At 39.3% G+C, this 23,409-nt stretch overlaps 1 protein-coding gene across 2 annotated transcripts in view; it reads left to right on the top strand.

Annotated features, from left to right (window-relative positions):
* LOC126263082 (calcium and integrin-binding protein 1-like) overlaps positions 1-23,409 on the top strand; it is a 53,170-nt gene that overhangs the window by 8,427 nt on the left and 21,334 nt on the right. The window contains exons 2-4 of one of the 2 annotated variants that reach the window (XM_049960076.1): positions 2,576-2,698; positions 20,539-20,573; positions 20,868-21,115. In XM_049960076.1, the coding sequence (XP_049816033.1) occupies positions 2,576-2,698; positions 20,539-20,573; positions 20,868-21,115 (406 nt within the window). The remainder of the gene's footprint in view (positions 1-2,575; positions 2,699-20,538; positions 20,574-20,867; positions 21,116-23,409) is intronic. The other variant, XM_049960077.1, reaches the window with a different exon arrangement.

The raw sequence follows: 23,409 nt of genomic DNA, 5'->3' as shown, positions 1-23,409 counted from the left end.
CAATCATCCAGACTGTTGCCCCTGCAACTACTGAAAAGGCTGCTGCCCCTCTTCACGAACCACACGTTTGTGTGGCCTCTCAACAGATACCCCTCCGTTGTGGTTGCACCTGCGGTATGGCTATCTGTGTCGTTGAGGCACGCACGCCTCCCCACCAACGGCAAGGTCCATGGTTCATGGGGGGGGGGGGGCCATGAAAGCATGTAATCTGAATAACAGCTGGAGCCTACCCAAGATTACCTTTTCTTCAGTAGTGCTACAGCCTTTGGTGAGCCTTGGTTTTTTCAACAATCTTCCTCCACACTTCTCAGTTATTTGCTGCTCTTTTCCACCCCCGGGCTCCCATACTGGTGATATCCATTATTACCTCATTGATCCATCTACTTCTAAGTCTCCCTTTATGCCTAACTGAATGGATCACACCTTCCATCATTTTATTTGGAATTCTATCCTCTGCTGTTCTCTCCAAGTGTCCTAGCCATCGTATTCGCTGTGATTTCACCAATTTTACTATGTCCCTGCGTTGTATTAACTCTTGTAATTAAGCATTGTAGTGTATTCTCCAGCCTTCTTCCTTCCTTATTGGCCCATAGATTTTGCGTAGAATTTTCTGCTCAATGGTTCTTAGTGCATTTTTATCGTGTCCTGTCAACGTCCATACCTCTGAACCATATGTGATAACTGGACGGACTAGGGAATTATATATTAGCAGTTTAGTTTTTCTTGTAACAAGGCTATTTTTGAAAAGTTGCATATTTGCAATGTAAGCTCTGTTTCCTGCTTGTATTCTTTCCCTTATAGCCTTTCCAATACTGTTATCATTTGTTATATGGGCTCCCAAGTAGTTAAAAGATGATACTCCTCTGAAGCATTTCCCAGTGATGTTTAGGTTTTTAGGGGTTCTTCTGGCCTCAGGTTGTTACATTACCATATATTTTGTTTTGTTTTCATTTACTATGAGGCCAATTTTTAAGGCTTCTTTTTCCAGTGGCCAGTATGTTTCTAGGAGTGTATCGATATTTCTTCCTACTACAGCAATGTCATCAGTGTATGCACATATCTGGCTAGTTTTCATAAATATGGTGCCTCTTTTGTTGATTTTATTTACTACCCTATGCAGGGCTATATTTAACAGGACAGGACAGTGGAGAGACTGTCACCTTGCTTCTCTCTCTCTCTCTCTCTCTCTCTCTCTCTCTCTCTCTCTCTCTCTCTATTCGTTTAGTCGGTTCCGACTCTTCGTGACCCCATGAACCAAATCACGCCACTTTTTTCTGTCTTGCACTTTCTCCCGTAGACCTTCCAGGTTGGAACACATTGCTTCTGTGATGCCATCGATCCATCTCATCCTCTGACGTCCTCTTCTTCTAGTTCCTTCAATCTTCCCCAGCATTAATGTTTTTTTCCAGCGAGGCTTCACACCTTTATTAAAGTCAAAGCTGTCAGTTGTTCTGCTAAGGACCTTTACTTTTGCCCTTGTCATTGTCATTCTGATTAGTCTTATTAGTTTAGCACATATACCAACTTCTTTCAGTACTCTGTGTAGTTCTTGCCGATTTATGCTGTCAAAGGCTTGTTTGAAGTCGATGAGTAGGAAATGCAGATCTATATCATATTCATAGAACTTTTCCATCATTTGTCTTATCGCAAATATTTGATCAGTTGTTACTCTTTCTGGTCAAAAGCCACGCTGATATTCCCCTACTATGCCTTCTGCACACTTCTGTATCCTTTCATTTAATATACTTATGAAGATCTTATAAGCTGTGTTTAGGAGTGTTCTACCTCTATAGTTTTCACATGCTGTTCTGTCCCGTTTCTTATAAATGGGGATTATTATTCCAATTATCTGGCATAGTTTGTGTTTCCCAGATATCTGATATTACTGTGTGCAGTTCCTTTATTACAGCCACACCACCAGTTTTTATAAATTCAGCAGTTATGTTGTCTTCCCCAGGGGCTCGATTGTTTTTTGACTTGTGCAGAGCCTGGGACACCTCTTGTGGTGTTAGCTTTCTTGCCTCATTGGTTTCATTGTCTACTTCCAGCTCCACTCTTTCCTCCTGTGTGGCTGTCTCATCTTCTATGCTGGTGCTTAGTGTATCTTTGAAATACTCTGCCCACTATCTGTTCTTCCTCCCTTATCATTTTCCCATCTTTACTGGAATGGGCCATTGGTTTTGGTTGGAATCTATTCTTCATTTTGCCTATGGCATGATAGAACTTTCTTATTTGACTCTGTTCCTTTAATTCTTCTAGTTCTTTTCTTTCTCTTGCACAATCTGTTAGCTCTTCTCCTTAATTCTCTATATTGTCCACATTATTTCTGGTTTCTCTCTGTAGCACGTTTGTTCTTGCCCTGTTCTTTTCCTCGATTGCTGACCGCAATCTTCATCAAACCTGCAACTTTCTACTTAGTGTTATTTGGTAATTTTTTACTTCATAAGGGATGTTCAGTTTGTCTGTATTCCATTTCATCATCTTTCCTAGTATGTTGCCATTTGTTGGTGACAGTTTCTCTCTCAAGATTGATTTTATCACAAAGTGGTCTGAATCACAGTTTGGTCCTCTGCAGCTCCGTACATCCGTAACTGACATGGAGTGGTGTGCAATCACTAAAATGTGGTCAATCTGGTTGACTACTGCATTGGCTGCAGACTTCCAAGTACCCAGATGGATCCTTTTGTGTGGAAAGCAGGTACTTTTAATAATCATGTTATTCCTTGCTGCGAATTGGCATAGTAAGTATCTGTTCTTGTTGTTTTCTATATGTAGTGAATATTTTCCAGAAACTCCATATGGATGGTCATTCCTCCCTATTTTTGCATTAAAATCAGCTATTACTAGCATCAGGTCATATTTAGGTACTGTGCAGCATACTTTTTCCTCTGTTGGTGCATGTGCATTAACTATTGATATATTCCTAAATTTCCCTCGTAGTCTGAGTCTGCACATCCTTTCATTTATGGGTTCACTTTCTAGAAAGCTTTTCTTAAAATTCCCTAGTTGTTATAAACCCTGTTCCAAGTTGGCCTGTTCTTTCTTCTGGTCCACTATATACCAATGAGTACTCATGTTTATCTATTTGCCCATTCCCTTGCCCTCTTATTTCCTGTGGCCCTATGATATCATATTTGAATTTTAAAATTTCATTGGCTATTTCTTTCATTTTTCCAGGCTGAAGCATTGTCCTCACATTCCATGATGCTACTGTTAGATCCTTTATCCGTTTCCTTTGCTGGCGTCGTGATACATGCTTTCCGTCCAGTTTCCGAGGCTTCTGTTGAATTTCCATAATATTCTTTTTTTTTTTTTTTGCAGTATGGGGATATTAACCCCATGCCCCACCCCCAACCTGGAGGACCCAGATTTGTATAAGGTTTACTCCTCTAGGGAAGCTGGCTTCACTACGCTTCTAGAGCCCTCCCTGCCCTATGTTGTGGGACATACTTTGTCTTGTTCCTCTGTCGAGACCAATGCTGGCATAGCTTTCAACTTCAACGAAGCATCCAAACTCTCCCACCTGGCACTGAAGGTGCCTACTATAAGGTGGTGTCCCCTGGGAGGGCCCAAGATCACCTTGCCGACATTTATTTAAGGAACTTAGGATATTCACAGTACATTTGCAATATGTATATTCGTTCACCTATGATTTTTTTTTTATTAATAACCCATCTCAGTTCATAAATAATAGCAAAATACATAGTTACAACTCTAGAAGAAAGGATGATCTTCACTGTTGTTGGTTAAATCTGACTTTGGTACAGAGAGGGGTGAATTATGCTGCCACAAAAATCTTTGGTCATTTTCCAAACAGCATTAAAAGTCCAACAGATAGCCAACCAGCATTTAAAAACAAATTAAAAGAATTTCTGAATGAGAACTCCTTCTACTCAGTAGATGAACTTGCCTAGAAATTAATATTGACAGGCTTATATTCCAAGAAACACATGCAAATGGTGTAGATCAACTCAAGACAAGGGATGGAATACTAGGATATAACCTCCTTGGCGCCACTTGTCATCCAGCCTGTGGTATCGTCACCTGTGTGTGTAAAAAGTTTAGAATGCTTTCCTAATCTTGTCAGTGATCTCTAATGATATGCATGAAATTGTAATAAAAATTGGAGATTGACAAACCTCCAGCAGTTCAGTGGCCATCGCAAGTCCTTCACACACATTTCCACTCAGCTAATTACACAGGTGATTTCAATAGCCATTATGAGCAGTGGAAGTATAACTCCAGTGGAGAAACTTTAATTTCCTGGGCAGGTCATCACAATGTCCACCTAATTTTTAATTCTAAGGACTGATCTACCTTTAGATCAGCTGTATGGAGGCAAGAGGACAGTCTTAATTTATATTTCATACCTTCAAACAATAGCCACCAGCCATTGACAACAACATGTAGAATTCTGAATGACTTTCCACACAATCAGCGCAACCCAGTAATATTGGAAGCAGGCTTATAAATCTCACTGGTAAATTCCATTCCCAACCACACTGGAACTTTCAGAAAGCAAACTGGTCTGACTTCTCTAAAAAGATTGATAACCTCTTAAGATTTATTCCTTCCCTGGGCTATAACTGTGGAAGATTTGGGGGTACAGTGTTAGTGTTAAGCATACAAAGAAAGTTTATTCCTGGAGGCTACCAGAAGGAGTGGATTCCTGCGTGACCAGAGGGCGAGAAACTGCACAAGGTCTTCCTTTCAACTGGAGAGCAGGAAATACCAGACAAACTGCTGCATAATCGTGACACTACACACGCCAGAAATTGCTGGGCACTGTTGAAAAACTTGACTTTAATTGGTCAAGTAGAAAAGCCCGGTCACTGTTACACAACTATGGAGGTGCAAATCAAGTAATAACCAACAACCACCTCATAAAACTGAATGCTGTTGTTGCACATATCATCTCAAGATCTAAACCACCTACTTCCCAATCTCATACCATACAGGTGAAGCAAGAACTGAGAATCACAATGGCAGAAGGTCCACATCATAGCCCATATTATCTCCCATTCATTCCTGAAGATATTTCAATTGCTTTATAAGACATTGGATCAGATAAAGCTCCAGATTTTGACAATATGCATCCAGAACTCCTCCTTCACTGTGATAAATACCTTATGCTAAAACAAGGCTAACACATTTTTTCTCCAACATTCTACAAAGAGGACCCATTCAAAAAACTTGTGAAACAGATTGGAATCACTGCCATCTTACAACAACATAAACCCAACAGTAAACCTCAAACTTACAGTGTTATCGTCCTGAGTATGGCATAAAAATCACTGCTGCATAACAGAATACATAACAGAATACATAACAGAATACTTACAAAGATTGCTATTGAACTGGCCAGATTTTGAAGCTTTATGGACCAAGTGCTTTCACCAATAATTTAAATAGAATCTGACTCACAGAAATAATTAAAAACTTCTACTGTATTTATTGATCTGTCTGCATCTTATGATACTGTGTGGAGGTAGGGTGTCATCTATTAGATGCATTATGTAGTTACCCATCAGAAGAAAAGCACAACTGTTTAGCAATATTCTGACTGACAGACCATTTCAGTTAACACAACTGGTAACTAGGAGACCCTCAAGGCACAGCCTTACCCCCACTACTAATTAGCTTATATATTGCAGATCTGTCAGCCACTCAGCCCAGGAAGTTTTGAAGTTTCGTGCTGATGATTGGGTGATAGCAACACAGCACAAACAAATCAAGTTTACCACACATAAATTAAAAAAATATCTACGTAAAGTAGGACAGTACTTTTGTAAATGGGGACGTCAACTTAAACCTAACAAAACTGAATGTCATTGCTTTCATCTGAGTAATACAGTAACCCACCAAGAACTAGATTTACTTTTTGAAGGTAAATGTCTGGCCCATAACAAATATCCATGGTACTTTGGATTTACACTTAAACAGTGTCTAACAAAGACTGTTGCTAACTTGAGGTTGAGAAATGATCTGCAGAAGTTATGTGGTACAATACAGGGTTGAGCCACTTCAGCCTTATGATCATCCATCCTTGGCCTTGTCTACTCAGTGGAAGAGTATTGCAGCCTTGTCTGGGTAAACAGCAGCCACATGAAGCTGACAGATACAAGGATGTCCATGCCCAGGGGCAAGGTAGTGAGGGGTCTTGCTGTGCCCCCCCCCCCTCCCCCTCAGCTCTTAGGCAAATGAAAAAAAAATTAGTGTAGTCAGGTGCTTTTCTTTTAAGAAATTGGTTTAAAAGTTGGTATTACGTAGGTTCCTAACGGGGTCATAACTGGAAATTTTTTTATGGATTCTTACAGGTCACCATTCATCTTCCAAAATATTAAAAATACTGCAAGTCTAATTCCCCCCCCCCCCCCCCACACACACACACAAATCATATGGGCACCTATGGGTAGACACACAACTAAATCAAATAATGCATATTGTTACTGGCACAATCAAATCCACTCAGTATTCTGGCTACCTGATCTGAGTCTCATTCCACCACCTAACCTAAGAAGAAATGATAACCTTCTCAGAGAGCATACGAAAATCTGCAACATGCTCCACTGCAGGCATCCCAACTCAGAACAACTAGCAACCTAGTTGACCATAACTTTGATCTCAACAATGGTTGGAGGAGAGAGTGCTATAATAATATTCCCCACAGCTTCCTCCATGACAACAACAAACCACTGGAACCTGATCTGCCCCGGAGGACAGAATCTGGAATAACCACAGGAGATGCAGTTGACCTACTGTCCAGGTTGAGAAAGACTGTCACTGCAGAGTACACCTGTGGCTTTCTGAGATTGGTGGTAAGGCACAGTGTGGAAGAGTGCCCTCAAAATTGGTACCAGGAAACCCCTCAGACTTCTTGGATACTACAGCTGATATGATAAATTATATGAATAGTATGTCTGTAAATTTGTTAATTATGTATATATTATATTGTATTTGTATTTCTAAAGTGATTTGTAGTTGCCACATGATTAATCTAAAAATCTGTCTATGGTACTTGTCACTTTTATAAGTCTGGAACTGCACAAGTTGTAAGCCTGTTACATTGTTCTCCTGGCTGCCTCAGTAGTAAATTTGATTTTTTTTTTAATTTATTTATTTTTCTTTATTCGTGTTGGAAAATGTTACAGCTTTTGAACCTTCTGCATACCAAGTACATAATTTATGTAGACCAGTAACAGGAAGAAGCAGCACCAAAACTTGCAGCACACCATCTTTAAGGGTTTCCCACTTCAAAATCTAATCTTGTTTGTCATATCATTTGTTAATGTGACTCTCTGTTTTCTGTTAAGATACCACCTATACAAGGGAAAGACCCGTAATAGGATACCACATTTTATTATCCACACAATCAAAGGACCTGTAAGTTAACCCAAAATGCTAGCAGTGTAATTTTTCTTGTTTAGTTCAAGTAGGATGGAGTCAGTAAGTTCATGTATTGCCATCTCAGTGGAGAAGCCTTTATGGAAGCCAAAGTGAACTCCCTAAGATTGTGCCCAGAAATGTTACAGTATTTTGTTGTAAGCTAAATTTTGGAAAAAAAAAGAAAAAAAGAAAGAAATCGAGAGCACAACGAGGGGAGAGGTCACATGATTGTCTCCACTTCTGTATATTGGTGCTACTTCTGCATCTCCAGTCTTTCAGGAAATCATCTTGACTCATTGTTTGTGACCCAAGGATCACACTTGTGAATCAGCGTAAGATTTTACTAGGCCTACTTTGCCTAAGATACGATAATTGCTAGAAGAGTTTCTTCTTTTTAGTGATGTAAGGATTGTGGAGTATGCATTGCCTGCCTAAACATGTTTAATTGATCTGCTTTTCATGAACCAATTTCTTGTCCTCTTGTTTTCAGCTACTGTTAGGAAAAGTTGATTTAATAGCCAATGATTTGAATTCCATATCATCTCCCTTGCTATTCTGTCATCTGGTAGTTGAATGTCGCTTACCTTATTGGGTATGTTTGTACATAATGAGGCCCCAGATTGTCCTTATTCTGTTCTTAGACTTTTTTATGCATTATACATGGTTCGTATGTTTTTGATGGCATGCTGAAAAAATTGAACTATTGCTTGTAATGAATTTTTAAATGGTGATTCTGTAATAAACTGAGCTCCCTGTCTACTACTTGTAAGAATTTTAATCCCAAAAGCTGTTCACCATTTTTCTTGTCTTCCACTGTAAATTTTCCTGTTATAAATGAAAACTGTGTTCATTATGTTGGAAATAATTAAATTTTATCATCTAGTGTGTGTCGTTTGTGCACTTCTTCCCACTTTTTCTCCTATAAATTCTCCCCAAATAATGTAATAGAGTAATTATTTACAATTTCTTGTAATTTGAAGTTTCCTTTCTTAGTTAGGCCTGTACCTGATTGATAGGGGTGCTTTATTGTTGCCATTTGACCATTGTGGTCATATAAGCCATTTATTATGGCGCTCACATTTATTTAATGGAAGACAGTTGACTTTTGAAATATATTATCAGTTGCTGTTGCACCATGCCGTTCTATTCTTGTTGGGAATCTTACTGTTGGGGTCAACACATAGCTGGATACAACTAACAAAGTGCCCTCAGTCAGAACTATTCTAGATTAAATTTGTACGTTTGTCATCTTACTATATGCTGTTTGGCATGAGAAATTAGAGTGCATGATTTGAAAGTTGAAACTGTCCTAAATTATGTATGTATTCGTTTATGCTGCACTATAAATCAAATGTTGATTTTTAGCCCTCTTTCCTGTTCATATCCTTTTCAATAGTGCATTTAGCTTCACACATTTGTTTTTATTCCTAATATGGTATTTCAAACAATGGAAAGTCCATGGGGTGGAATAACAATAATATTATGAAAAGTATAGATTGATATGAATTTGGGTCTATCTATAACTACATTTCATAATTGCATCCTACTAAGGAAATAAGATATTGAATTGTACAAAAATGCTCAGAAAATAATGAAAATACACCAATATATGTCTTTAGGAATGATATAAATAAGAAGTGCATGAAGCAAAAGCAAAATGGCTGCAAGTAAAATATAAAGAATCCAAAACGGAATTGGTTGTTAGGACAGATTCAGCATAGTCCTATAGAAATGTCAAAACAACCTCTGGTGAAATTAATAGGAAAAATGTCAGTGTTAACAGTGCAATTCCATTTTTAAACATGGAGGAGAGAGCAGACAGGTGGAAACAGTACAGTGAAGGTCCATACCAGATGGAAGAATGATCTGATAACATTTTAGAAAAAGAAATGGGAGTCTGTTCAAAAGACAGAGGGGATCCAGGAGTAGTCAGAGTATAACATCTGTTTGGAAGTCTCGCAGTCAAATAAAGCAGAAGGCATAGATAATATTCCCTTGAAATATACAAGATCATTCTGTGCTGTGGAAAGCAAATGACTGTTCAAGTTGGTGTACAGAATATATGAAACTTTATACACAACTTAAGACTTTCAAAAAAATATCATCTGTACAATCCCAAAGATAGTAATGGCATCTAAATGTAGGGACTATGGCAAAATTAGCTTAATAGATCATACATCTGTTACCGACAAGAATAGTCTACAGAAGAATGGGGGAAAAAAATCAAGAGTATGTTAGTTGACAACCAGTTTGGAGGGAAGGAAGGGTGCCAGAAGTACAGTTTTCGAACTGTGTTTGATAATGGAAGACAAATCACCGCACATTCCATGGATTTTTCAACCTAAAAAAGCATTTAACAATGTGGAGTGGTGTAAAATGTTCAAAACTTTCAGGAAAATGAGTTAAAGTGTGGGGAAAGACAAATATTACACACCGAGCAAGCTGCCCTAGCACAGCGGACTCATATTCGGAAGGATAACGGTCCAAACCTGCGTCCAGCCATCCTGGTGTAGATTTTCCATGATTTCGGTAAATCACTTCAGGCAAATGCCGGAATGGTTCCTTTGAAAGAGCACAGCTGACTTCCTTCCCTAATGTAATGGGACCGGTGACTGCTGTTTGGTCCCCTCCCCCAAATTGACCAACAAATATTACACAGTATGTGCAAGAACCAAGAGGGAATAGTAAGAATGAAAGACCAAGAAGGGAGTTGTCAGGTTAAAAAGGGTGTAAAACAGGGACGCTGTCTTCTGCCCCTGCTATTCAGTCTATATATTGAAGAAGCAATGACAGAAATAGAAGAAATGTTCAGGTTTGGGTTTAAAATTTAGGGTGAAAGGCTATCAGTGACACGATTTGCTAATGACATTGCTATCCTCATTGAAAGTAAAGAGAAATTAAAATATCGTTTGAATGGAACAGTCTCATCAGCACAGAATAAGGATTGAAAGTAAACTGAAGAAAGACAAAAATGAGGAGTAGCAGAAATGAGATTAGGGATAAAATTAATATCAAAGTTGGAGACCACAAAGTAGATGAAGGAATTCTGTTGCATTAGAAGCAAAATAGCAGACAAGTACAGGTAAACAGGGCATTCTTGTCCAAAAGAAGTCCACTGTTACCAACCATCAGCCTTAATTTGTGAAAGAAGTTTCTTTGTACGTATGTTTGGACTACAGCAGTGTTTCATAGTTAGTTGTGGGCAGTGGAGAATCTGTGGAAGAAGAGAACTGAAGCATTTGAGATGTGGTGCTATGAAGGATTGTAAAAAAAGGTGGATTGGTAAGATAAGAATGAGAAGGTTCTCTGCAGAATTGGCAAGGAAGGAAGTGTATGGAGAACACTAACAAGAAAAATGGAAAAGATGATAGGACATGCTAAGACATGAGGTAATAACTTTGGTGATAGTAGATGAATCTGAGGAGTATAAAAAAAGTAGGGGGAAACAAGTAGTGGAATGCCTTCCACAAATTGAGGAGCGAAGAAATTGGCAGGGTAGAGGGAGTCGTGGTAGGACACCATCTTATCATTCAGAAGACTGATGACACAAAAAAGAGCCACATGGAATAGAAGTCGTATATGTTTGTTTATATCTGTTGAGATTAGATGCATGATATGCAAGTAACAGTAAATTTTCTGATGTAAGCAACTATGTACCATATGTGCACAGATACATTCAGCCACTATCATGATAACTTTGACATATAGACTTCTGTTTGTCTTTTAATCCAGTCTGCATTTGTAATCATTATGGGAAGGTTAATTGACTTAATTCTCTTCGCGAAGAGAGAAAAACAATTTACCAACTACAAATTTGTCATTGATAGATTTCTGAACTGTCTGTTAAGGATAATTTCCTGGAATATTTTTCTTTATTGTTGGGCAGAAATCTTAAGTCCCCATGTGCTTGCTATAAAATGTTAACTTTCCCCATTTGTTCCAGAAATTGTGAATGCAGAAAAATATTATGATCTCTCTCTCTCCCTCCCTCCCTCCCTCCCTCCCTCCCTCCCTCCCTCCCTCCCTCCCTCCCCCCCTCCCCCCCTCCCCCCTCCCCCCCTCTCTCATGCAAATGCAGCTCACACACACGACTGCAGTCTCAGGCAACTGAAACCACAGTGGTTTCAGTTGCCAAAGGCCTTAATGGCCAAAAGCTTATTTGTGACAGGCTTTTTGTTGTGTTTATCTGCGACTTCAGTATCTCTGCTATATGGTTAGTAGCAACTTTTCTTTTCATAATATTGTTACATTCCATCCTGGATTTTCCATTATTTGAATGCAGAAAAATGTGTTTCTTATTAGCTTATCATTGTGATTCTCATTGGGCATTGTCAATGGAAAAAATTTAATTTTTGTCATATTTTGCTGACAAAACACCTACAAATTGAATTATGTTATTCATTTCGTTGTTGTAAACTGGTTTGGTCCTTGAAACCAGTTGTTTGACTGTTCCTCTATCTTCAACATACAGTTTTATCATGGCTGGTAGCTACATAACATACATTTAACTTTGTACAAAAATCTTGGCAGTGATGGCACAAATGGATAAAGTTTTTAAAATTGTACTGGGTAACAGATCCAACACAAAAGTACATAATTTTCTGCAGTTCAGTACTGTGTTGTTCCTTAGGCTGTCACTTATACTGCAGATACTTTTGGACTGTATTGGTTCATTTTCAAGAAAACAAATCGCTGTGGAATTGCACAGTAGTGTGCTTCTGTTCCCAATGGAAACAAGACACACAATTCTAATCGGTTAAATAATTTTCAGTGGAGTCTTAACAGAACTATTTCTTTGCCAGGCTTCACATTTTCTATCAGAATTTTAAGATATCACATCTAAATTTATTGAAATGAGATAATGAATTTTAAAGTCAATACATTTTTGTGGACAATTCCACTACGTAATCAGCTATTTATCCGTGATGCACCATCTCAATAAAATACTTCTCAGTGAAAAATACACTCTTATGTTTACAATTGGTTCGCACTTACTGACTGTACTCATTGTCTCTTCTTCTTTCTGATCAGGTCCATTAAAATGTGTAATCTCTTTGGAAAGTGCTACTAGTAAGCATTAATTTCACATTTTGATGAATGACACAAACTCGCCCAGCGTGCATATTGGGTAATCCTGCCACTGCACACCGTGTAGATCTGAGGTCTCAGAATTTGTAAAACCTAATTTCAGGGCCAAACTAATTCCAATAAGCAATAAATGTCTCTTTTAAATTGTTTATTATTCACTTTTAGTTTTATCCCATCTTCAACATTCATACACCAGTCTTTCACCCCTGGATAAAGCCTGTTAAATTCCCCATACTGAAAAACCCCACACAGTTTTTTGGAGTAGAGGCAAAACCTTGCTCAGACTTTTTTCCTAGTGTAGCCAAATACAGATCTCAATTTTTGATTTCTGACTTTTTCACAATTATCTGAGAAACCTCTAACACTGTAGCTGTCTTTCTGGAAGGTCAACTGTTGGATGCCAGCGTCAAAATATGAATTTTTTTCAGTATAACTTGAAGTGCAGTTTTGTTGTTTACATTAGATTTGATTTACTTTCATTCCAATTGATCCATAGCGAAGAGGTCCTCCAGGATGTGGAACATGTCACAAAAACAATAATACATGACAAATATTTAAAACTAAAACAAATAAGCTAATGTACCATTCCACAGGTCCCAAGTGGAATGATGTAATACAACTACTGCAATACTTATTTACAATGAACACATTACTGCACTGAAATGGTGCAGAAGTTAGATTATACTTACCCACACACACACACACACACACACACACACACACACACACACACACACACACACACACACACACACAAATTTTCAATGAACACATTACTGCACTGAAATTGTGCAGAAGTTATGTTGTACTTATATACAAATCAGTTGGTTTTACTAAGAAATTCATCAACGGAGTAGGAGGAGTTGGTCACCAATAAATCCTTTAGGCTTCTCTTAAACTGAATTTCATTGGTTGTTAAGCTTTTTATGGCTGCTGGCAAGTTATTGAAAATGTGTGTTCCTGAATAATGCACACCTTTTTGTACTAGACTAAGTGACTTTAAATCCTTGTGAAGATTATTCTTATTCCTAGTATTGATTCCATGAATTGAGCTGTTGGTTTGAAAAAGTGATATATTTTTAATGACAAATTTCATTAAGGAATAAATATATTGGGAAGCAGTAGTTAGTATCCCTAGTTCCCTAAACATGCTTCTGCAGGATGTTCTTGAGTTCACACCACATATAACTCTTACTGCACGTTTTTGTGCCCGGAAAACTTTAGCTTGGCTTGATGAATTACCCCAAAAAATAATCCCATATGACATTATGGAATTAAAATAAGCATAGTATGCCAGCTTTTTCATTTTTATATCCCCTATGTCTGACAAAATTCGCATTGCAAACAGAGATTTGTTAAGACGCTTCAGCAGTTCTGTGGTGTGCTCCTCCCAGTTGAATTTATTATCAAGCTGTAATCCCAAGAATTTAACACTGTCCACTTCTTCTATCTTCTTGTCATCGTATGTTAGGCATATCCTCGTGGGACACCCCTTACAAGTTCTGAACTGCATGTAGTGTGTTTTTTCAAAGTTTAGTGACAAAGAATTGGCTAGGAACCAGTGATTAATGTTCACAAATATGTTATTGGCTGATCTTTCTAAGACTACACTTGATTTGCTATTTATTGCAATGTTTGTATCATTGGTAAACAAAACAAACTTGGCATCTGGTAATGTTACTGATGAAAGGTCATTGATATATACACAAGAAAAAGTAAGGGCCCCAAAATGGAACCTTGTGGGACCCCACATGTAATTAGTTCCCAGTTGGATGATGCCTGATAGCTTGATACATGTCTCTTTCCTAATAACACCCTTTGTTTCCTGCCAGAGATATAAGATTTGAACCATTTTGCAGCGTTTCCTGTTACACTATAATATTCTGGTTTACTTAAAAGGATATTGTGATTTACACAGTCAAATGCCTTTGACAGATCACAAAATATACCAGTTGCCTGCAATTTTTTGTCTAATGAATTAAGCACATTTTCAGTGTAAGTGTAGATAGCCTTCTCAATATCAGAACCTTTTAGAAATCCAAACTGTGACTTTGACACTATGTTATTTGAGATAAGATGGTTATAAAGACGACTGTACATTACTTTTTCGAAAATTTTTTGAGAATGCTGGCAACAGTGAAATTGGACGGAAATTTGATGCTATTTCTTTATCTCCCTTCTTAAACAGTGGCTTAACTTCAGCATATTTCAGCCATTCAGGAAATATTCCATTGATAAACGACTGGTTACACAGATAGCTTAATATTTTACTTAGCTGAGAATCACATTCTTTAATTAACTTTGTTGACATTTCATCATACCCACTAGATGTTTTTGATTTTAAAGATTTTATGATGGACATTATTTCTGTTGGGGTAGTGAGGCTCAAATTCATATTATGGAAGTTACTTGAAATGTCTGGTCTAAGGTAATCCGTAGCAGCATCTACCGAACCTGACAACCCCATCTTTTCAGTAACAGTTATAAAATGTTTGTTAAAAAGTTCTGCAACACTATACACATCTGTCACCAATGTATCATTTACTCTTAATGCTATTTGTTCCTCTTCATGTCTGGTTCTACCGGTCTCCTCCTTCACTATATCCCATATTGTCTTTATTTTGTTATCTGATATGACTATCTTTTCCTTGTAATATATTTGCTTTGACATCCGTATTACAGTCTTTAATATTTTGCAGTATTTCTTATAATGTGCTATAGCATCAACATTGGAAATGTTTTGGATTGACAGATACAGTTTTCTTTTTGTTTTACAAGATACCCCTATTCCCCGAGTAATCCATGGCTTCTTTGTAGACTTTGCTCTAACCTTGGTAAGTTTTGGGGGAAAGCAGTGTTCGAATAAGGTAAGCACTTTATTAGCAAAAATTTTATATTTTTCATTCATGCCATGAGCACTGTAAACATCAGTCCAGTGAATGTCTCTGAGGAGTGTCCTAAAATAATCAATTTTTGGCTTACTGAATACTCTCTTGAGCTCAGATTTAACAGATTTTATATCCTGTTCAATATTAACATTTTAACAGAAGGAACTGCATGTCATGGTCTGAGAGGCCATTGACTATTGGTTTTGTAATATAATTTTGTTCATTGGACTTTTCTATAAATATATTATCAATGGCTGTTTGTGAGCAAGTGGCTATCCTAGTGGGGAACTTTACTGTGGGGATTAAGTTGAGTGATAGTGTTACTAACTCAAATAAGTTCTTATTGGGAGAGTCTTTAAGGAAATCTACATTGAAATCACCAGCAACCACTATTTCTTTGTTTTTGGTTGTTAAATGGGCCAGTACAGCTTCAAGGTGGTTTACAAACAGATTAAAGTTACCTGCAGGTGCTCGATATACACTTAATATTATGAAGGATTTTTTGTGAAAATCTAATTCTGTTGCACATGCTTCCATATGCTGTTCTAGGCAAAATTTATGAATGTCTATGTTCTTAAATTTATGACAGTTCCTGATGAATGTGGCAACTCCTCCTTTCTCCATTTCTGATCTACAAAAGTGAGATGCTAACCTAAACCCTGTAACACTTAAAAGTTCTATACCAGTGGTCATACAGGGTGTTTCAAAAATGACCGGTATATTTGAAACGGCAATAAAAACTAAACGAGCAGCGATAGAAATACACCGTTTGTTGCAATATGCGTGGGACAACAGTACATTTTCAGGCGGACAAACTGTCGAAATTACAGTAGTTACAATTTTCAACAACAGATGGCGCTGCAAGTGATGTGAAAGATATAGAAGACAACGCAGTCTGTGGGTGCGCCATTCTGTACGTCGTCTTTCTGCTGTAAGCGTGTGCTGTTCACAACGTGCAAGTGTGCTGTAGACAACATGGTTTATTCCTTAGAACAGAGGATTTTTCTGATGTTGGAATTCCACTGCCTAGAACACAGTGTTGTTGCAACAAGACGAAGTTTTCAACGGAGGTTTAATGTAACCAAAGGACCGAAAAGCGATACAATAAAGGATCTGTTTGAAAAATTTCAACGGACTGGGAACGTGACGGATGAACGTGCTGGAAAGGTAGGGCGACCGCGTACGGCAACCACAGAGGGCAACGCGCAGCTAGTGCAGCAGGTGATCCAACAGCGGCCTCAGGTTTCCGTTCGCCGTGTTGCAGCTGCGGTCCAAATGACGCCAACGTCCACGTATCGTCTCATGCGCCAGAGTTTACACCTCTATCCATACAAAATTCAAACACGGCAACCCCTCAGCGCCACTACCATTGCTGCACGAGAGACATTCGCTAACGATATAGTGCACAGGATTGATGACGACGATATGCATGTGGGCAGCATTTGGTTTACTGACGAAGCTTATTTTTACCTGGACGGCTTCGTCAATAAACAGAACTGGCGCATATGGGGAACCGAAAAGCCCCATGTTGCAGTTCCATCGTCCCTGCATCCTCAAAAAGTACTGGTCTGGGCCGCCATGTCTTCCAAAGGAATCATTGGCCCATTTTTCAGATCCGAAACGATTACTGCATCACGCTATCTGGACATTCTTCGTGAATTTGTGGCAGTACAAACTGCCTTAGACGACACTGCGAACACCTTGTGGTTTATGCAAGATGGTGCCCGGCCACATCGCACGGCCGACGTCTTTAATTTCCTGAATGAATATTTCGATGATCGTGTGATTGCTTTGGGCTATCCGAAACATACAGGAGGCGGCGTGGATTGGCCTCCCTATTCGCCAGACATGAACCCCTGTGACTTCTTTCTGTGGGGACACTTGAAAGACCAGGTGTACCGCCAGAATCCAGAAACAATTGAACAGCTGAAGCAGTACATCTCATCTGCATGTGAAGCCATTCTGCCAGACACGTTGTCAAAGGTTTCGGGTAATTTCATTCAGAGACTATGCCATATTATTGGTACGCATGGTGGATATGTGGAAAATATCATACTATAGAGTTTCCCAGACCGCAGCGCTATCTGTTGTTGAAAATTGTAACTACTGTAATTTCGAAAGTTTGTCTGCCTGAAAATGTACTGTTGTCCCAAGCATATTGCAACAAACGGTGTATTTCTATCGCTGCTCGTTTAGTTTTTATTGCCGTTTCAAATATACCGGTCATTTTTGAAACACCCTGTATGATGTTCAGAGAGGCAGATTGTCAGCTGGGTTTGAAGACTCTAATTTATCTATGCAGATAGTTAATTCATTAATTTTATATCTCAGTCCTCGAATATTTTGATGCAATAAAGATAGCTGACATTTCACATTGACTGAGTTAAAATTGGGTGGAGTTAAAATATCTGCTGACAGTTGAAAATTCTTAAGTAAGTTTGGATAAGAGCTCAGAATGATATTATGGAATTATGCTGCCAGCAAAATGTATTTTACAATCAGTCAACAAACTGTTGTATTTACCCATCTATGAAATTTTGTGTGAATGTACATTACATAATTTTGGAAATATCTGAAACATACCAGAATGAAATTAAGGCTCTTTGCTGATAAAGCTAATGTTGACTGAACTGCATTAGAAGTGGCCTCTCTAAGATATAAAGTGTTTAAAATTGCCTAAATATCAAGAAAAACCATTTCTGGAGAAAAATTTGCCTCCAGTTATCCCAAGGATCATCCACTCAGAAAGGTAAATTTTACATATCTTACAAATTAATAGAGAACAAATTCCTAAAAGCATAACTTTCTATAACAGTTATGTCAAGAAATAATTCTACCTGAGCTTTGAACATGTTTCGTTACGTGAAATTTCTTGACTTTGAGTACCCCCGATGGAGCGAATACTATATCAAAACTCTAAACTTGTGTAGCTTATACATGCAAACCATTGAACTAGTGTACCAACTCGCAGGCATGTAGGTTATGCATTCAAAGAAATAACAAAAACATTTGCATCGTCATCACAAAATTTCAACAACCATGATTTAAGGGGCTGCTCGATTCCAAATATTTAATATTGTGAGCTGAGCATTTATGGAATTACCTGTAATGTGCATAGGTAACTACACAAAAATTATGAATGATATGTGAAGTGGTAGATTGGGAACCACTTGCCATGGAATGAATGAAATACCTGTATGTCCTTTGCTGTTTTTCAGGAATGCTTAACACACCTTTTTTTAGCAAATGTTTTTAATGTTTGTCTTTGACACCTTAAAATTCTCATGTGTTGGGGGCTGTTACTGGACGAACTTACTTTTTTTGCCTTTCTTCATCCCACACGAGCAGTTTATCATAGTCTAAATGACTCAAATGTTTGTTTCTTAGTTTGTAATAATTTATTAAACTGGCTTGCTAAGCCGGCCGCGGTGGCCGTGCGGTTCTAGGCGCTGCAGTCCGGAACCGCGGGACTGCTACGGTCGCATGTTCGAATCCTGCCTCGGGCATGGATGTGTGTGATGTCTTTAGGTTAGTTAGGTTTAAGTACACTCCTGGAAATGGAAAAAAGAACACATTGACACCGGTGTGTCAGACCCACCATACTTGCTCCGGACACTGCGAGAGGGCTGTACAAGCAATGATCACACGCACGGCACAGCGGACACACCAGGAACCGCGGTGTTGGCCGTCGAATGGCGCTAGATGCGCAGCATTTGTGCACCGCCGCCGTCAGTGTCAGCCAGTTTGCCGTGGCATACGGAGCTCCATCGCAGTCTTTAACACTGGTAGCATGCCGCGACAGCGTGGACGTGAACCGTATGTGCAGTTGACGGACTTTGAGCGAGGGCGTATAGTGGGCATGCGGGAGGCCGGGTGGACGTACCGCCGAATTGCTCAACACGTGGGGCCTGAGGTCTCCACAGTACGTCGATGTTGTCGCCAGTGGTCGGCGGAAGGTGCACGTGCCCGTCGACCTGGGACCGGACCGCAGCGACGCACGGATGCACGCCAAGACCGTAGGATCCTACGCAGTGCCGTAGGGGACCGCACCGCCACTTCCCAGCAAATTAGGGACACTGTTGCTCCTGGGGTGTCGGCGAGGACCATTCGCAACCGTCTCCATGAAGCTGGGCTACGGTCCCGCACACCGTTAGGCCGTCTTCCGCTCACGCCCCAACATCGTGCAGCCCGCCTCCAGTGGTGTCGCGACAGGCGTGAATGGAGGGACGAATGGAGACGTGTCATCTTCAGCAATGAGAGTCGCTTCTGCCTTGGTGCCAATGATGGTCGTATGCGTGTTTGGCGCCGTGCAGGTGAGCGCCACAATCAGGACTGCATCCGACCGAGGCACACAGGGCCAACACCCGGCATCATGGGGTGGGGAGCGATCTCCTACACTGGCCGTACACCAATGGTGATCGTCGAGGGGACACTGAATAGTGCACGGTACATCCAAACCGTCATCGAACCCATCGTTCTACCATTCCTAGACTGGCAAGGGAACTTGCTGTTCCAACAGGACAGTGCACGTCCGCATGTGCTCTAGAAGGTGTAAGTCAACTACCCTGGCCAGCAAGATCTCCGGATCTGTCCCCCATTGAGCATGTTTGGGACTGGATGAAGCGTCGTCTCACGCGGTCTGCACGTCCAGCACGAACGCTGGTCCAACTGAGGCGCCAGCTGGAAATGGCATGGCAAGCCGTTCCACAGGACTACATCCAGCATCTCTACGATCGTCTCCATGGGAGAATAGCAGCCTGCATTGCTGCGAAAGGTGGATATACACTGTACTAGTGCCGACATTGTGCATGCTCTCTTGCCTGTGTCTATGTGCCTGTGGTTCTGTCAGTGTGATCATGTGATGTATCTGACCCCAGGAATGTGTCAATAAAGTTTCCCCTTCCTGGGACAATGAATTCACAGTGTTCTTATTTCAATTTCCAGGAGTGTAGTTCTAAGTTCTAGGGGACTGATGACCTAAGATGTTAAGTCCCATAGTGTGCAGAGCCATTTTTTGGCTTGCTAAATAAAATTTCTGTCAAATCACCTTGTTCTCTATTAGGTTTTATTTAATTTTATAGTTGCTTGTTGGTTAAAAAAATCTTAGAAAAGGCACTATACACACAAAGCATTTTCTGTATCTTTTTTTTTACCTTTAGAATTATTTTTGTTGCAGGATCTGACATACTTCACAAAGAAGGAGGTTTTGTAGTAAGTATAGCCATATTTTTAAATAATGTTTATGGTTAAACATCAGTTCCCTCTACCGATTGCTTCTCACATCGGAAGCAGTGATGGCAAATAATATCTCTCTCTCTCTCTCTCTCTCTCTCTCTCTCTCTCTCTCTCGCGCGCACACACCTACCTACACCTACACCCCTACTTCTCAAGTTCCATAATGCCTTGAACTGGTACCGTTATTGAAATTCTCATTGCATTAAGCTAAACTTTTACTTCAGGTGAAAATAACATGCATCTTTGTCATTATTTGTTTTTTATTTGCAGTGCTCATCAGAAATTTAAATCTCTTGCTCCAGAGAAAGTTGGCCATAATAAGAATGCAAAGTTACCAATGAGTAAAATTTTGCAGTATCCAGAGTTGAGAGTTAATCCATTTGGTGATAGAATTTGTCGAATATTTAGTTCAAGTCATGATGGTGATTGTACTTTTGAGGATTTTCTTGATATGATGTCTGTATTTAGCGATGAAGCTCCAAAGGCTGTAAAGGCAGAGCATGCCTTTCGCATATTTGGTAAGTGGTTTTTCTGGTGTAACTCGTCTCTAATACATCATTTATAGAAATGTAAAATGTCAGATAGCAACACAGACTAGTGTGCTCCAATTTATGCTTAAGACTACTGTTATTAATGTAGTATTTCTGCAGAGAAATTCACATATGTGAAAACACAGATGTGGGACTTGTGACCATATGATTGAAACTGTGACCTGAATCACTGAATTAATGACAGTGACTGCATGCATCCATGTGAGGTTTTTCAAAACAGTATTCCATTTTGACAGAAGAAAGAATAAGTGACATATGAAAAAGTGAAGCATCCTTCACATACATAAAATTTTGCAAGGGATGAATTGAGTGTAGGAATCTCTGAAAAACTCAGATCTGAAATTTGAAGTCCATTCATGAACAGTTAGTGGCATCAAAAGCTTATTGACATCAAACTCCAGTTGCTAATTACTTTGTAGTTTTATTCACATAACTGGTGCTTATTCACATAACTGGTGCTTATTCACATAACTGGTGCTTATTCACATAACTGGTGCTTATTCACATAACTGGTGCTTATTCACATAACTGGTGCTTATTCACATAACTGGTGCTTATTCACATAACTGGTGCTTATTCACATAACTGGTGCTTATTCACATAACTGGTGCTTATTCACATAACTGGTGCTTATTCACATAACTGGTGCTTATTCACATAACTGGTGCTTATTCACATAACTGGTGCTTATTCACATAACTGGTGCTTATTCACATAACTGGTGCTTATTCACATAACTGGTGCTTATTCACATAACTGGTGCTTATTCACATAACTGGTGCTTATTCACATAACTGGTGCTTATTCACATAACTGGTGCTTATTCACATAACTGGTGCTTATTCACATAACTGGTGCTTATTCACATAACTGGTGCTTATTCACATAACTGGTGCTTATTATAATACGGTGGCTGTCCTTGGCATAAATGCTTTCTACACGTGGGAATGACTTGTAACTGAATGTGTGAATAAAACAAAAAGATGATTGGCAGTTGGGACATTTAATAACAGGAACGTGCAATCTACACTTACAGATCTTGTGTGCATTGAGTAGTGGCAGCGCAACCCTTCTTATTTTGAACTTCAACTCAGCTGTTTTACCAGAGTGCATAAAACCTCCAGTTCCATGAGGTGCTTTCCTACTATGATAAACTCCCATGGCAGGAAGGGACGTAATGAATGTCAACATGGATAGAGCAGATAACGTAGAATGTGTAGATTTATTTCTTTATGTCTTCTTCTTCTTCTTCTTCTTCCTCTTCCTCCTTAGAAACACATTCTCAAACAGTATTCATCTACATATAAACTAGCAAATGGTGATGATATGAATACCTGCAGCTGTAAATGCAACTGTAAATCAGTCAGTACAAAATATTATAATAATAATAATAATAATAATAATAATAATAATAATAATAATCTCTACACAGTCATCAAATATTGCTTACATAAGTTTAAAAAAAAAAAAAGGCCAGCCAAGCAGTTGCTGTACGAAGAACAAAGCAAAAATTCAGCAGTAACATGACTTCCCTACTCCAGTGATACCTAAATGCCGGCCGCGGTGGTCTAGCGGGGAACCGCGCGACTGCTACAGTCGCAGGTTCGAATCCTGCCTCGGGCATGGATGTGTGTGATGTCCTTAGGTTAGTTAGGTTTAAGTAGTTCTAAGTTCTAGGGGACTGATGACCTTAGAAGTTAAGTCCCATAGTGCTCAAAGCCATTAGATACATAAATGGATTTAGGACTTATTTGGAAGAGCAGAAGTCCTTGACACAGGTGAGTCCCAAGTGCTCTTCTTACTAAGAAACTCCTGTTAGGAACTGTAGCTTCCACAGAAGACCTCATTGTGGTTCGGAGTAATGGTGCTGTAGGCACTTTTGTCAAGTATGAACACCATTCTTCTCCTCTTCCTGTCAGAACCAATATGCAAACTTTAAGCAAATCCATGCAATTGTTACATGAGATAACCATATGCTTCTTAGGCGTACCCACTAATGAAGCCCAAGCAACATTCTCAGAAACCTTACCTGATCTCTCTCTTCCTCAACTCTTCCTGTTTGGGGGTTGTAATACCACGTGCCCCTGGATAGAGCTGCAGGCATAAGTTTTGTCTTCCAAATATGGCTTTACCAAGTACTTCAGCACTGCTGCTGGAACGTTCAACACCATTGGTCTCTTGATATGCTCTCCAGCCCTTGCAGACACTGCTCAGTGGGATGTAGTCGTAAATTTACAATCTGGTAACAATTTTCCTATATA

Source organism: Schistocerca nitens, chromosome 6, assembly GCF_023898315.1.
Source record: "Schistocerca nitens isolate TAMUIC-IGC-003100 chromosome 6, iqSchNite1.1, whole genome shotgun sequence".
NCBI classification, from domain to species: Eukaryota; Metazoa; Arthropoda; class Insecta; order Orthoptera; family Acrididae; genus Schistocerca; species Schistocerca nitens.
The sequence above is the reverse complement of the archived record's forward strand: the minus strand, read 5'-3'. Positions and strand labels throughout refer to the sequence as shown.